The sequence below is a fragment of the Callospermophilus lateralis genome, chromosome 1, assembly GCF_048772815.1.
Source record: "Callospermophilus lateralis isolate mCalLat2 chromosome 1, mCalLat2.hap1, whole genome shotgun sequence".
Lineage (NCBI taxonomy): Eukaryota > Metazoa > Chordata > Mammalia > Rodentia > Sciuridae > Callospermophilus > Callospermophilus lateralis.
In genome coordinates this window covers 5607418-5623716 of record NC_135305.1, presented here as the reverse complement: position 1 = coordinate 5623716, position 16299 = coordinate 5607418, and the positions used below count along the sequence as shown (strand labels likewise).

At 34.9% G+C, this 16299-nt stretch overlaps 1 protein-coding gene across 14 annotated transcripts in view; it reads right to left on the bottom strand.

Moving 5' to 3' along the window:
- Kmt2c (lysine methyltransferase 2C) overlaps positions 1-16299 on the bottom strand; it is a 266290-nt gene that overhangs the window by 96367 nt on the left and 153624 nt on the right. For all 14 annotated transcript variants that reach the window (XM_076831496.2, XM_076831532.2, XM_076831540.2 and 11 more), the window contains 4 exons: positions 15649-15765; positions 14700-14774; positions 12422-13140; positions 562-681 (listed from right to left, as the gene is read on the bottom strand). In XM_076831496.2, the coding sequence (XP_076687611.2) occupies positions 562-681; positions 12422-13140; positions 14700-14774; positions 15649-15765 (1031 nt within the window). The remainder of the gene's footprint in view (positions 1-561; positions 682-12421; positions 13141-14699; positions 14775-15648; positions 15766-16299) is intronic.

The window sequence follows — 16299 nt, the reverse complement described above, 5'->3', positions numbered from 1 at the left end:
CAATTATATTTCAAGTTTTGAGATGACTGATATTGTTTCAAATTGATGTTTTCCCTTCAAAATGTATCATTAACTTACTTCAAGGACTAGAAGAATCATCCACCAATGGCATGGAAAAAAGCTCTATGATTTTGAGGTTAACACAATGAAATCTGATGCAATTCTGGTACTTCTCCTCCCTTAATACATAATAGATTAATGGAGCTTTTCCCTCTGTTCTTTTCTAAGGAACAGAAATGTTATGATGTCATGAAGAAACGAGTCCTTGATTATAGAGTGACCTGTGTGACAAGGACTTCCCCTTACAGAAACACTGCCTAGTAACTAAAGGAGTCAACCATAAACAGAGTCACTAAAAATTACACTTGTAGAACTACAATTAACTCTCGTATTCTAGATCTTACAATGAAAGCATATTATTTCTTTACTTTAGAAATTTTAAAATTTAAAAAGTGGCTCTGAAAGCTAAATCTAGAAAAGACAGGTTTGATTCTTAACATCCAATAGGACAAAACAAACCAGAAAGAAATGATACATGAATGTAAATGCAATTTTATTTACCACTTTGATGCTCCAAATGGCACTGCCAGGAAGCTGCCTGGGTTTAAAAATTTCCCGACCTTCTGAAATGTCTGGGGACCAGGAAGGTGGGCTCACTGTATTATGGGTACTCCAAGCCCCCTAGGATATGGCAGGTGAGAAAATAGATGTATAAAACTTAGCAACATAAAAGATCAAAGCCAGCAACTAAGGAATCTTAGAACAGCAAAAACAAATGCAAACGTATGGAAATTTAGGACATATTGCTTCAAGATAGGGAAAATAAACTTATCACAGTGACTTCATACTTTTATGTTTGCAGCTATAATTTACATTAAATATTTTATTCTGGTTGAAACTTCACTATAATGACATTAAAAATCGAGGTTTATATGACACCAACAGTGACTCATAAGCTACAATAATAGCACACAAAAAAGTCAATCACATGAAGAATTAATAGAAGAACTATTTGGGGATATTTTCTTCTGTCAAGTATAACTGTGCTGAAAATGTCAAACTGCTGACATCAAAGAATGTGATATCCTATTATAACCAAACCAGTAGGCCAAAAAATGCAATCAGAAACATGAGTGATCAATAAACGTATACACTTTAAACCATGAAACATTAGTATGTAACCTTGAAATGCAAATAACAAAATCTTAGTGTTTAGTAACACTTCCTTCAATGGTCATTAGTTGTAAATTTTTATTTTTTATTTAATAGCATGAATATCTTATAAATAGGGACAAAATTTTATGAAAAGTAAGGAAATATTCAAGCAAATTGTCCTAAATTTGCAAATTAAAATGCCTAAAGTACCTAATAAACTACATGGGAAATAGTCTTTAAAAAAAAAAAAAAACAGGTTAAAAAAACACAAAAAACTAAGGCATTATACTTCCAAGTAAGCAACATTCATCAATAATCTAAAATTAATCTGATGAAGATGATAAAGAGCATAAAGAAAAATGTTTAAATTTTCTCCAGGAAAGTAACTTTCAAAGAGGGAAAAAAGAAAAATCAAAACAACTAAGAACTTATCTTGTGTTTGGTAATTCAATGATATGTGCTATTAACTTTAATAATAACCAAAACTAAAGACATTGTTCACAGTACTTACCAGGTTTCTAGATTACCAAACCAAATAAATAAGAATACCATTAATTACATAAAAATGACACATGAATTAGGAAGAAAGATGGTTAATGAAATAACAGTGTTTTGAAGGAAAAAAAAAAAACATAGGAGGGAGAGACTGGTTTCATTTTTAATTCATAAACTATAGCCACAACCATTTTAAGCCCATTCAACACATTATCTCCAGCACAAACTACTGTTTGGTCTTCAGTCATATTCTGGGTTTTTTCCCAGACCATCCAGTCTCTAACCCAGCTTTTTCCACACTCAGCTTACCAGAGACACAATCACAACATGAGAACCACCTTGGATGAACCTTCAACTGTGTCTCCATTGCCTTCCCTAAGGTGCTTGTTCAGAGACTCAGGTAATCACTATGCAGCAAAAGTCCTTTCTATTCTTATTTTAATCAAGCGCTGACATCTGCACACAGCTCTGCTGCATTTTGTTGTAGCAGCCCATTCACAGGTACTGCCCACCCTGCTGATCTTTCTCCATCTCATATGCATATTCTTCCTCCACCTGACTCCTGAAGTGCTAGAGCTTCCCAGGGATGAAGCACAAATTTTAAACAGTATTGAAGCCAGAATTAAAATTAGGTAGTCAGCGTAGTTAGGTAAATCGGGTCTAATATCATATTTAGTGAAATCTAAAATGGAGGCCATGCAGATAATGATTCCTGGAATGCAGAACAACTCATGGAATGTTAATAAAGTCCTGGAAAGGCCCTAGGCCAAAGTCCACCCCAAAGAAATGTTAATGGAACCCAGGAAACAGCCCCCCACAGATTTGGAGATAGCCCATCCCAAAGAAGTGATAATGAAGTCCTTCCTGCCCAGATTACTTGTTTGGCCCACTGGTGCTCCAACCCTTCCCCCCTTACATTCCATCACCAAAACTATAAAAAGGGGAGACAACTGCACTTCCATGGATTCCACCTCTTGGGTCCCCTTCTTCCTCTGGGAAAAGTCTTTTCTGCTGTCCTTTAATAAACTTCTAATTTCTACTCTGACCTTGCCTCGGTGTGCTCTCTGGTGTTATTCTTCAACATTGGGGAAGCAAGGACTGGTCAACAGTGGTAACAGTATCATCCTCTTCCCACCACCCCTTCAATCCAGTCATCACCAATACCAGAACCTCTGAGCTTTGTCTCAGGTCTATGCCCTGCTCTGCCACTGCCAGCAGCCTCATGCTGGCTCCCACCCTCTTACCCCACTCCATGCAACCACCCACTAGGTTTTATACTTCCTGCCTACTGAGGTCTCCTCCAGTTCTTTGTCCCTGGTCCATCTGCCCCCAGTAGCCAGAGGAAGTTTCCAAAAACATAAGTCTCCTCCAGCACATCACTATTGTATCTTGAGCCCTCTGACTGCTCCTCAGTGCACTGGAATACAAACCACCCTCATCCTCATCCTATGGACAAATCTCCCTGCTGGTAAACCAACCTAGCTACCCTGGCTTCCTTGCTGTCCTTTAAACATGCCTAGCTCTTCCCAATCATGGCCCAACAGACTCAGAACCCTTTGCTACTCCAGCTCTCCATGGCTGCTTCGACTTCTGCTCCTGCTCCTCCTCCTGCAGGTCAGGCACTGAGCACTGCCAGTCCAGCAGGCCTTCCTCAGCACTGCAATAAGCCATCAGCTACTTCCCTCACCACATCTGTGGCATCACCAACTGGGGTGTCTCACTGCTTATAACATTATTTAGTTGCACAGAAAGCTGGGGCAAGAGATAATTAACTTTACTTCTCTCAATATTTCCACTGGCTTTTCTAGGAGGATATGAGTGCTCATCTCAAATTTCTTTTGGTGTATCTTTTAGTGTGATGTCTGTAGACCATTCTCAAGATACATAATAAAAAGTCATACTCTAAGATAAAAATAATATTGATTTTTTTCATGAATAAGAATTTTCTGGTGATTATGTATTATTCATCACAATTTAAAAGTTAGCTTTTATGCAAAACTATATTTCATTTCCAAAAGCATTTACATTTCATATAACATGGATAAACCAGATGAAGGGCTTTATAGATCAAGAATGTCTGGATGCCATTTTGGTGATAACTAGGAAACTACTCAACTGCTATAAAGAATTTATATAATAAAAGCTTGGGTAATTACACTATGAATTTTAATAAGTATATTATCATAAGACATTGGAAGACAGATTATGTGCAATTTTATAGGAACTAAAGAAAATTATGATTATATATACATATTTTGACAAAGAAGAAATCACCTAAAATATTCTTTAAACCTTAAAACCGAAATACAGTTGTAATTATCAAACTTTAGTTATAAATTATCCCTCATATCTCAGCTTTGATCAAAAAGAACTTGCACAACCATTCAAAAAGGTCGGCCCCATCTGCACCATATGTGCTCTGCAGTGGCATAGCGGCACCCTGTCCTGGCCCTGCTCCACAGCACTCACCCTGACCAGTCTGGAGAAGAAGCCATGCTGTTTTTGTTCTCTGCTAAGTTCTCTGTTCAGCAGCTATTCAACACTTTTTTTTTCCTTCTGAGAATCTATTGTCTTTTTTTGCATGAATGTATATATGAATTAGTTCATCAGTAAACAATGTACTATACTATAAAATACACTAATCCTACCAATTGTATCTTGAGCCCTCTGACTGCTCCTCAATTCACTTGGAATACAAACCACCCTCATCCTCATCCTATGGACAAATCTCCTTTGTTTTGGATTTCCTTGCACATTAAAAAAAAAAAAAAAAAAAAAAAAGGCAATCTATCCCAAGGTACTATATATATGCTCTTAAACTACCAAAGGGTTAATATGATTAACCTTTATATCCCAAGTTCAATTCTGCAAATATGTCAATAAGATTGACACGGGAACATTAAAATAGGTCAGAAATTATAGAGTTTATGTATATTATTGTAACTGCTATGATAAAATGAATAAGATATATATTATATGAGTTTTCATAGGTGTTACACATCTGGGAAAATGAAACAAAATATGTTACTCCAGAAGGTAATAATCAGGAGATTATAAATTATAGAGACCTAAATGGAATCAATTTTACTACAAATCCTAAAAATTTTTTATTTTTTTATTTTTTAAAGAGAGAGTGAGAGAGAGAGAGAGAATTTTTAATATTTATTTTTTAGTTTTCGGCGGACACAACATCTTTGTTTGTATGTGGTGTTGAGGATCGAACCCGGGCCGCATGCATGCCAGGTGAACGCACTACCGCTTGAGCCACATCCCCAGCCCCCTAAAAATTTTTTAAAATACCATCTGGCAGAGACTGAATTAGTTCTGAAGAATAAGTATTTAACCTCAAAAATTATTCAAAGTTAGCATTAACCTTCTTTCTCCTTGTGGCCAATAGCGCAGGTAAATTTACCGACCAAGTAAGTACGTAGGAATCACAAGTCTATGGGGTAGAAATCAAGATAATGGCAGATATGACCAACTCTCTATTAAAAGTCAAATTCTACTGCTGGTTGTTAAATGTAATCAATGTCACTACTAAAGTCCAAGACCACCTTCAGTTTTAGGAGCAGCCAGAGGCAATCTGGTGCCTTATGGGCAACTTCACACCTTTAAGTCCGGTCTGCACCATTACCTCCCCATCCCAACATTCTCTGCAAAACCAACACGATTATAAAACACTTGAATCTAATGTATGAAATATGATATGTCAAGAGTTTTGTAATGTTTTGAACAACCAATAAAAAAAAGAAAGAAAAATAGAAAAAAAAAAAAAACCAAAACAAAACAACACCCAGCGAAACTGAGAGAAAGTAAAAACAAATAAAAAGGTAGAGAAGAAAAGGAGATAACAGTGAAAAAAAACATAAGTTTGTCATATATATTTTTTTAACATAAAAAAGTCTCAAATACTGAGTTCAGTATTAAACAGAATGAGAAATCACATCTGATCTTAATTTTATGACACTATAAAAGTATGAAAATAGCCATCAGCCTTGGCCTTCAATTATTTCAGAATATAAATGTGGTCAGTACTAGCAATGGTTTCAGCAATGGCTTTAGATATACCTCTTAGGGCACAAGAATGTCTTTAGTTTTACACTCCAAAGGACTGGACTTTTTTAATGTTTAAATCAATGGCTTCCTAATGGTTTGGACAAGTGCTTATTGGACTTTAGCAAGCATGGAATCTTTTTAGAATAAATGTTTTGATTTAAGGTAGAGCCAGAGAGTACACCCCCCAGGTCACAAGGTCTGAGTGGCAAAGGCTCAGTCTTCACACCTCCAGAAGCCTACAAACCTGCAGGGGTTTCCTCAGCTCCCTCTGCTTTCTCAGTTATCCTGTGGTATCCTCTAGTACAGAATGTATCACCCATCCTGCATGTGATGGGCTATTTAGAAACTCTAAAAACATACACAACCATTATGGGGCTTTGAATTTGGGAAGCCTACAAATCATATTTACTGTTACAAGCATGTTACACAGTCAAGGACAGGAGTTGTTTTCACTAGTGAATTCCAGCACAGTCATTCATCAATCCGTTTGATTTAAGGACTACCACTCCAGAGCTGCGTATGATACACAATTATACCCTTCTTAAGTATCCATTCTCACAATTATTATCTGCATTATTCAGCAATTCAAGAATTACGAGTATTTAATCATGCCAAGTGCTTTATGTGTATCAACATTAAATTCCAAAGAAAACCACATGCTGTCCTTCTATAGATGAAGAAATTAAGGCACCGTTTCACAAAGTAACTGCCTAAGCATCACATAGACAATACTGAGAGCATAAGGGTTTGAATCTAATAAATGAGCTATGAAAATTTTCAGCTGGATGTATTAATCTTTCCAAGTATCAACTGTTAGTAAAATTTTTGGAAATTTTGATGTAAATGAACATTTCTAAAAAGTTACTTTTTAAAAATATAGCATTGTATTTAAACCAGAATACATGGGGAAATCACCAGTCTCAGCCATGAAGCAGCTGACATGTTCCCCAGGGAAGGTATGTCTGTTCACTAAGGAATCCATAATAGGTCCTAGGATAATGTATCCAACAGGATTGGGAAGGTAGCTCAGAGGTAGAGCACCCTGGGTTCATTCAACTCCTAGTTCTTCAAACAAAAACTCAAAACAAAGCAAAAACCTACTACATACTTCTTTGCTAAGGTATGTGTATTTACAAACAAGGTATTTACCCTTTTAGGTATCCAAGAATGGACAATTAAAACTATCCAGGGAAATTTTCCTTTTCAGAAAAATATAATGTCATGTTATAAAGGCCATGTTTTAAAATTCAATCTTTTAATTGAAAATTAGATTGAAATACACTTATTTCATTTAAAATCTGAATATGAAACAACTTACCCAGAACTGAATCTCTCCTCACTCAGACAGTATGATTTACAATCTAGTTTTAATTTTAAAAACAAAAATAAACCTCAAAAAACTTCAGTTCTAGCCGGGCACAGTGGTGTACGCCTATAGTCCCAACAACTCAGGAGGTTGAGGCAAGAGGATCTCAAGTCCCAGGCCAGCCTCGGAAACTTAGCAAGATCCTGTCCCAAAATAAAAAATAAAAAGGGTTGGGAAGGTAGCTCAGTGGTAGAGCACCCTAGGTTCATTCAACTCCCAGTTCTTCACAACAAAAACACAAACAAAGCAAAAACCTACTACATACTTCTTTGCTAAGGAATGTGTATTTACAAACTAGAAACAATGTCTACTACTATTAAATAAGCTGCTTACTTGCAATTGTTAACAAAACTATAATCCCCTATAGTTCATCTTTCTGGGGTCCTGTTTTTTTCTCATAGAAATAGATGATGAAACTGATACATTAATTTGAAACAGTTCACCTAAAATGCTATTGCAGTACCCAAGTATGTTATTAACACTCTGATACATAAGAAGATTACATAAATTCATGAAAAATAAAAAATAGTTCACAAACGGGAAAGTAGTTATGATCTGCTGAAGTACTACCTTTAGAAACTTATTACATTAAAGAAATTTCACCTTCTTTATGAGAACACCTCATAGTATGTAATATCAGAACTTATGCAAATTCCTAAGCTTTCCATATATAATAGATATTAACAAGAAGAAATGGCAGAAAGTAAAGTTCAAAAATAAAGAATTCTTAGAATTTGACTAAAAGTTATAAAAATATATTACCTTTGATTCATTTTATAAAATTTTCTTAAAATTTTTACTGTAAATCATTTAAAAATTCATAGAATGTTTACAATAAGTTTTTCAGAAACTTCACGAAAGCAATCAGTACATGTGAGGTCTGATATAGATCGCAGCTATGTGGCTTACTATTGTCTCAGAATTTCCAAATGAACGGATAAATACAATTGTGAAATGAGACAAATGGAATAGAAGCTGAAATATAAACCAATATGATTTGATATTATCATTTTTAAAAATTTCCTTCCTGATCTGTAGAGAAGAGAAGGGGGGGGGGGGCGCCGGGCATGCTTATGAACTGAAAGAGAATTTCATGCATAAAGGATTTTGTTGGGATGAACCATTCGGCTATATACAATTATAATGCTCAAAAAAGAAAAAAAACTTCCGATTTTCCTCCACTTTTTAAAAGAGTTTCTTATGGTATCATATTTCACGCATTGGGGTGAAAATCCAGTAAAACAACAAAAAGCAGTACATTTCTCTAAATCAGGATTCCACTTCCATCCCAGGTTAAGGTCAAAGACAACCTCAGAGTCTGTGTTTGAACTGGTCTAGGGTGGGGCCATTACAATGATGATTTAATTGAGAGTGGGGGTATTTGGTGATACTAGAGACTGAACCCAGGGGGACTCTACCACAGAGCTACATCCTCATCCCCAGCACTTCTATTTTGTTTGTTTGTTGCTTGGTTCTTGAGACAGGGTCTCACTAAGTTGCTGAGACAGGCCTTGAACTTGCAATCCTCCTGCCTTGGCCACCCAAGTTGCGGGAATTACAAGCAAATCTCACTGCTCCCAGCATTAAAATGAAGCTGTAAAAGCTGTACAGATTCAGCTTTACTTGCCTAAAGCCAACTTGAATGGGAACCACCAAGACTGCCCCTGAGTAATGAGGCTGCTTTCCCTGCAGTTTCCAACACACTATGAATAAACAAACCATTAGAGTGTTCCATGGAGCTTTGCCACCAGACCCTGGCATCTCCAGCCCCAGCAATGTGCCTGATTATCTATGATGTTATGCAGGTATATTCCAGGTATGAAAAAGTCCTCATTTCTATTCTGCCCTTTCTGTAAGCCTCCTGCCTCTGATTCAAATGGCTGGGATCTACCTGATCTACAGCCAGCCAGGACCACATTTTTCTAAAAATCTAGTAACTGTACTCCATAGTTCTGGATCTGTCATCCTCTTTCTTCAGCCTCACAGCATCTAGAGACTGTTCTCACACACTGGGATGAAACTGTTCAAGAACAAAAGCCCCCGCATATCAACCCCTCCCCACGGTATTGCTGCAGGTAGTAGGACCACTTTTTAAAAGTCCTAATTAAGATTTACCTATAAAAATACTGAAAAATGATATATTAAAGTCTTCATAAATGCTTAAATTAAATACAACTGGTTCACTAGGACAAATTTGCATGTTATTGATCCCCCTAATTTCCTTGTCCTACTGTCTAATTTTTCCTCATCTTTGTAAAATCCTGTGTATGAAAAGGCGGTTGGGAGGGATCAGAAAACAAAAAGAATCTTATTCTATGAACAAGCACCAGAATAATTTGTTACTATTCCTGTAATCAGGAATACACATTAGAGATATATCCAAAATATCTCAGAAGAAAATAAGCATCAGGATTCTCACTAAATAGCAATGGAAATTTTACATATAAAAGGTAGGACATAAAACACTAAACTTCAACACTAAACTACTTGCAAAGGAAAAAATCCTCTGTGGTTTGCCCTTTGATAACAAATTCCCAATGCTTGAGATAAAGGCTCTCTTTTCTGTGTCGACCTCTCGGATTCAGAAAAGACCCTATGCTGGCTTGTGTGCCTGGAATGTGTATCAGTAACTCAGGCAGACACTTATTGTACAACAAATGGTCCAGAAGTGGTCTGGCTTGAAATGAGCCAATGGACAAAGTAGAATATTTCAGCTCACTCCTTAAACACAGTGAGATTGTAACAACATTCTTAGCTTATCTTGAATTTATCCAGTATTTCTTCTAATTTCATCCAGAATTTGGTAACTGATGTTTTCATATTTCTCAAAATGCTTTCTCTAAATAGCCACTAGTCATGTACGGCTACCAAGCACTACTTATGTGGTGAATCAGAACAGAGAAGAATTTTAAGTATGAATAAAACACAAGGCAGATTTCAAACAGTTGTCATAAAAAAATATATGAAATATCTTACTCGTTTTTACATTGATTAAGTGCTGAATATTTTGAATATGGTGTTAAAATACATTAAAATTAGTTGTCAGAATATTTAAAATCATACATGTGACTTGCATTATATTTACACTGAACACTGGTTTATTCTTATACTAATTTATACCCCAGATAACATTCAATAATTTAATTAGTATCATATCAAACTTTAAATCTGAAAGATTAAATCTTTCAGATTTTGTTTCTAATCAAAGTATTATGCATTTAACTTTTTCTCCAGGAAAGTTCATAATACTACAAAATCAGTAAGATAAATAAAGATCCAACCATCATGAAACAGGATTTAATAGACTAAATTTACCATTCTTCAGATGGTGTTCACCACATTAGTGAAGACTAAAGAACCGATGACATTCAACAAAGTATGGAAATGCCAGTGATGCGGACAATCAAATAGTCAGAAACTAAAGCTTGCATCACAACCATTGTGGTGAAAATCCATCTCATATTTTTAGCCAATCCCCACTGTCAAGAGTTTGTAAATGAAACAATAAATTAAAGAGAAAATGTCAAAAAAAAATTGTGTAACAAAATAACGGACTTCAGTATTTCCAATATACAAATGTCACTCCCATTATGTACAGAATATTATGGCCACAGGCTGGGGACGTAGCTCAGTGGTAGAGCATTTGCCTAGAATATTATGGCCCCAGTGCCTCAGCAATGGAAAGGCCATTTATCTTATTCAATTCATACTCTCCATGGTAACAGCAGTAATGTTAGCAAGTCATGAAGCACCAAGTAAACATGTTTTTTTATATAACGAAAACCAAGATGGGAAAATTAAAAAGCTAAAAGAAGGGAGAACATAACTTCAAAATGCTTATGAGGTTAGCAGCACATGATGGCAGTAGTGATGAGATAGTGTCAACTAAGGTAGACTATTACCAGATCTGGGAACTGAAAGACAATACAACACAACCAACAAGAAATATTAGGATGTGGTTTATAAAAGATGGGATACGCTAGGGAAAAAAAATATGCACACACAGATACAATTATTTTGGAATATAAGTCAACAGAAAAATAGTCCTATTATATTGAATCTGGTTTCCCAGTTGTTACAAAAAGTCTCCACTAAGCAAAGAATTTAGTAAAATTTAACAGAAAAGTTCATGCTGCAGTATCCTCAAAGAATGAAAATATCTGAACTAAAAGTAAAAGTCAAAACGTTTTGAAAATAAAAAATTTAAAAAGAATTAGTTTGAGAAGAAAACTCTTAGAAGAACAGAAATTCATATGAAGAAAAATATTTAGAAAAAAGTACATTTATAAAATTGTTCAGTTACTGCATATGTCTTTACCATACAGAGAAAGCTAAATCCCATGTGACACTTTGTCCTGAAATAATTTATCTTCAGAGAATAAAATGTAGCTGGGATTCATTGAGAAGAGACTAATTTTCACATTAAAATAAAGCCAGATTTTTAAAAATTAGTTCTGTAACTCAAAAATTAATTTATCAAGATTAATGTATTACCACCATAAAAGTCAAACTATAATTATTGAAAGAAATTTTAAAAAATCAGACTTAAGCCTTCAAATTACTAGTATGACTGAACATATCCCTGTTTGATACTTTCTCAAAAAATTTTCAAAATGACAAGTTAACAACTGTGTAAATCAATAAATAATTCTTAGCTACAGTGTCTACATTTTGCCGGTGTCTCACTTTAAAAGAACTGTAACTCATCCCTAAAAAGTATCCTCACTACTTAAAACAACAATGAGAAAGAGTTCCCTTTACTTCTTGAAGAGCAACAATACAATTCAAAGATTTCTCCCATGGAACTAATGAAATAAGTTGTAACTTGAAGAAAGGAAGGAAAGAAAAAAATTCCACAAAAGAGTTAGCAATAGAAACATCAAAATGAGCAACTCCCTGGCATGAAAAAACTCTGTCATCAATCTTGATGCTGATGCAGTTCAAGATGCATACACCAAATAATATCAGTAAATAAATATTTTGGGAGAGAATACAAGTGTTAGTTACTGTATACTCAAAACTTCACTGTTACTTAAAGCTCTACCATTACTGTGAACACAGAACTAAAAAAGTTTGTAAAGTGCTTTGTATGAGAAACCATAACCAAAGAAATCACATTTGCATGTCCCAACTAAACTGAAATTACAAATGTGATCATTTTAGTAATAAAATACAGTTTTCATTAACATCACTTTCTAAATAATGGTGCAAACATATGAGTCAACATCAATCTGAGTTCTACGTGGGGAAAGAAAAAATAGCTCTCCAGAACAAAGCTATACGTGCACTCGGTTATTTTATCTAATTGTTCCAACATCTTTTCTGTCAACATCATTAAAATCATCCTACCTGTTTGGATCTGGGTCTACCAGGAGAAAACTTTCTTTTGGTAATAGCTGGTTTACCCATGCCAATTTTGGGAGTGACCGAAATGTACGTTGTTGGCATGATATTTCCAGCAGAGGAACTGAGGGTCGGTGGGTACCCATGCAGCATGGCATGAGAAGTCAAGTCTGAAGCAAGGGCTGGAGAGGAAGACAAGCTTGCCTTGCTTGTTCCTGCTGATGATGAAAATGCTGCCACAGTCTCAGTTGATAACTTCACAGATTTGTCACCTTGACATGAACCCTCTCTAATACAACTCTCCACTGCAGGAGTCATTTCAAAGTCCATAAACCCAGGGGTAAATTCAGGATTTTCTTTCTGTTCTATTTTTTCTTGTAACCTTTCTATAACCAACTGTTCCTTAGAATTCAATGAAGTACTTTCCTCGCTTGAGGACACTAAGGCTTCTCGTGGACCGGTGATAGATTCAATGACTGAGTTTGGAAGTCTTGGTTCTTCTTTGGACTCCACCATCTTAGATTCCTCTAACAATGGCAGTTCCTTCTGCTGCACAATGGTCTGGTGTGGGAGAACTTCATTGTTCTCTGACACTTCCATTTTTTCTTCACTTTGATCTTCATCTTGAATATGCATCACTTTGGATGGCATTTCCATTTTTTCACCACCAATTTCATGAGAAATCTCATTTTCCAATTTAGCATTCATTTTATTGTGGGATGACTCTACAAATCAGAACAAGTTATATTAATATACAAATTTATAAATGTCTATGAATTTATAAATATCTATGAATAGATATGAAATTCTTGGTTATATCACAAATTATATCATAAGGCATTCATCAAAAAAGCAATTATTAAGTTAATAAAAGTGAAAATACACAAGGGCTTGTGGATTAGAATCAATCACAGATCTTGTGAAAACATGGCTAAAATAGGAACCCCATAGCTTAAGGTAATTTCTGGTAAGAACAACCAGAGATTTAATTAAAAATATAATTCTATCATACATAAACAATGTTTTACAATATAAGCACTTACAAAAGGATGGAAATTACATAGGTAAAGTTATTATACATATTTGGCAGCTAGGAAAAAGAAGACCAGTGATATTGTATAACATATCCAAGGTAAAAGATCAAGACTGGTCTAGAATGTAAGGATATTTTGCAGATAATTTGTTGTAGCAGACTCAAACAAGAAATGAGCACAGACAGAAAAGACTAACCAAGAAGACCCTTTTTTGCTTAGCAGCTGTACCTGCCAAACTACCCAAAACATAGTTTGGATTTTTTGGGGGGGATAGGGGGTGGGGGGTGGGGGGTGATGCTGAGGATTGAACCCTGGGCCTAGTGCATGTGAGGTAAGCACTCTACCAGTTGAGCTCCATCACCAGCCCTGGACACAATTCTTGTTCTTCCTCATAATCATACCCAGAGACTAATCTTAGTAAGTCCATAAAACACATTAAATATTAGAAATACACACAGTTGCTTACTGATAGATTTTAAATCAAAGTACGTGTACTAAGCCTTTAACCCATTTTTTTTTCTCTTTTGTTTTGTTTTGTGTTTTAGTGCCGGGGATTGAACTCAGGGGCACTCAACCACTGAGCCATATCTCTAGGCCTATAGGTATTTTTTTTTAGAGACAGGCTCTCACTAAGTTACTTAGCGCCTCACTTTTGCTGAGGCTGGCTTTGAACTTGTGATCCTCCAACCTCAGGCTCCTGAGTTGCTGGGATTAGAGGTGTGCACTAACACACCCAACATAACACAGTCTTTCTTAAGAGTAGAGGTCCCAATTAGCATGAGCCCTAAGAGGTTCTGTAAAGTAGGACTGCTGAAAAATAAAAGGCATTTATTCCAAATCCCATAGAGATAATTTTTAAATTACAATAATAAAGACACCGTCTTCTCATTTACTACTTTGCTAATCATTGACTAAAATAATGTTCCTATACCAAAATAAAATCTCACTTCTCATTCCTGCTTCATTCAGACTCCAGTTGAGCACAGAGGGAAAATATCAAACAACATTGACACTACTAAACAAAACCCTTTAGAGAGAAACAACCCAGTGTCAACTCTTTTCCAAAAGAGAATCACTTAACCAAAAAATTTGGTTACAGTAATACGTATACAGTTATTGCAAAAAAAATTCTGTGGGATGATTTATTTGAAAAGTTATTTCACTGGACAATTCTTTGAATCTGCATTAGAACTAATAAAGGGATTATCTTGAAATTTGATCAAATGAAGTAGTTTGAATATACAGCTTACCCGAAATGAGAAGATCATCTTTATCAAGACTTTCTGGAGGATTATTTTTCTGCTGCTCTTCAGTGTGGACTTGAACTGGTACAAATAACATATTATGGAATCTCTAGCAAGGAACCAAAATTTCCCTACCATTGCTCTCTCAACAATAATTTGAACAAGAGTTATCTTACTGTGAAATGTCAATTTCCAATATAAGCACAAAACATACTATCACCAACTAGCATAGGAAAATAAAATTAGAAATCTGGTATGCTGTGTGAGATTTATAATAAATATTTCATATTTTTCTTCACTTACATATTTATAAAGTATATTTTTTAATGAGTGTTAAAGTATACTTAACAAATTAAAAAAAAAACTAAGGCTTTTTAGGTATACACAACCTACATAATTTAATATACGACTTAACAAATGCCAAAGAATTTCATATAAGTCCATGATTTAATTTAATAAGTAATTTTCTAACAACACAATCTCTCTCATTAATCACAGATCCTCAATCACAGTAACAGCTATTATCCATACTGCAAAAACATGAAATGTCATTGAAACACCTGCAGTTAAGACTGCTGAGATATTCTAATACAATAAATTTTTCTTTATCTCAGCATGCAATACCTTAAAATCCGCCATAGATCTAGTTAGCAATTATAATAACTAAAGAAAAAAATAAATTGCTTTTTAATGGAAATCGCCTAACTCATAAAAAGAATATGTACTTATTATTAAATCTAGATTATAGCTCAACTATATACATGCCCCTTCTCCTATTAATTTAGGTCAGAGATTATTTTTTCAAAAAAGTTCTTCTCTAAATAACTTCTTCACTGTCCATATCTTGGCTGTTTTATGCAGAACGCTCAGATTTTAGTAAACATTCACATATTCAACATACACATACATCTCTTTCAAAAAATAGAATACATTCCATTATCACAAACATGCTTACCATCTGGAACAATTCCAGGTGTGGATTCCTGATCAGTGACATCTTTATCAACTGCTTGCTCCAGAAATACCATCTGGTGATCTTCGGATCCTTCGATTTCCATTTCATTGTTATAATCTTAACAGAAAATTATTAATTCTTTAGTTCTGAATGAGTTTTTCTGTTTTTTGCTTACTAGGTTAACAAATAACATGTTACAAAAGTAAATTATCACCAGAAATGCCACTAGTTTTTCTTTCTGAATTTGTTTTTGAACCAAATACATATTTTCATTTTTTAAAGCATCAAAATTATAATGTACTAAAAGTAACTGGTAAGTATTAATTAAAAGTATATTTTACAGACTTGTGATTGATATAGTTCAGTAGTATACATGGCACTGGGTTTTAACCCCAGCACTAACAAAGAAAAATCTGTATGTACGTACTACACATTGAGATACGTACATACACACTTAAGGTAATTGGTATTTTCTTATTTTTAAAGGTAGCCCACCACTGTATGCCAACGGCATGCTCGAAATAAAATTGTAGTGATTAAGATCCTTGTATTAACCCCTTCTAGATGATAAAATAGAACCTTCATAAAGGTTGCCAATCATATTGTTGAAAATGAAAAACAATCTAGTAAGCAGGTCTATTTCTTTACCTT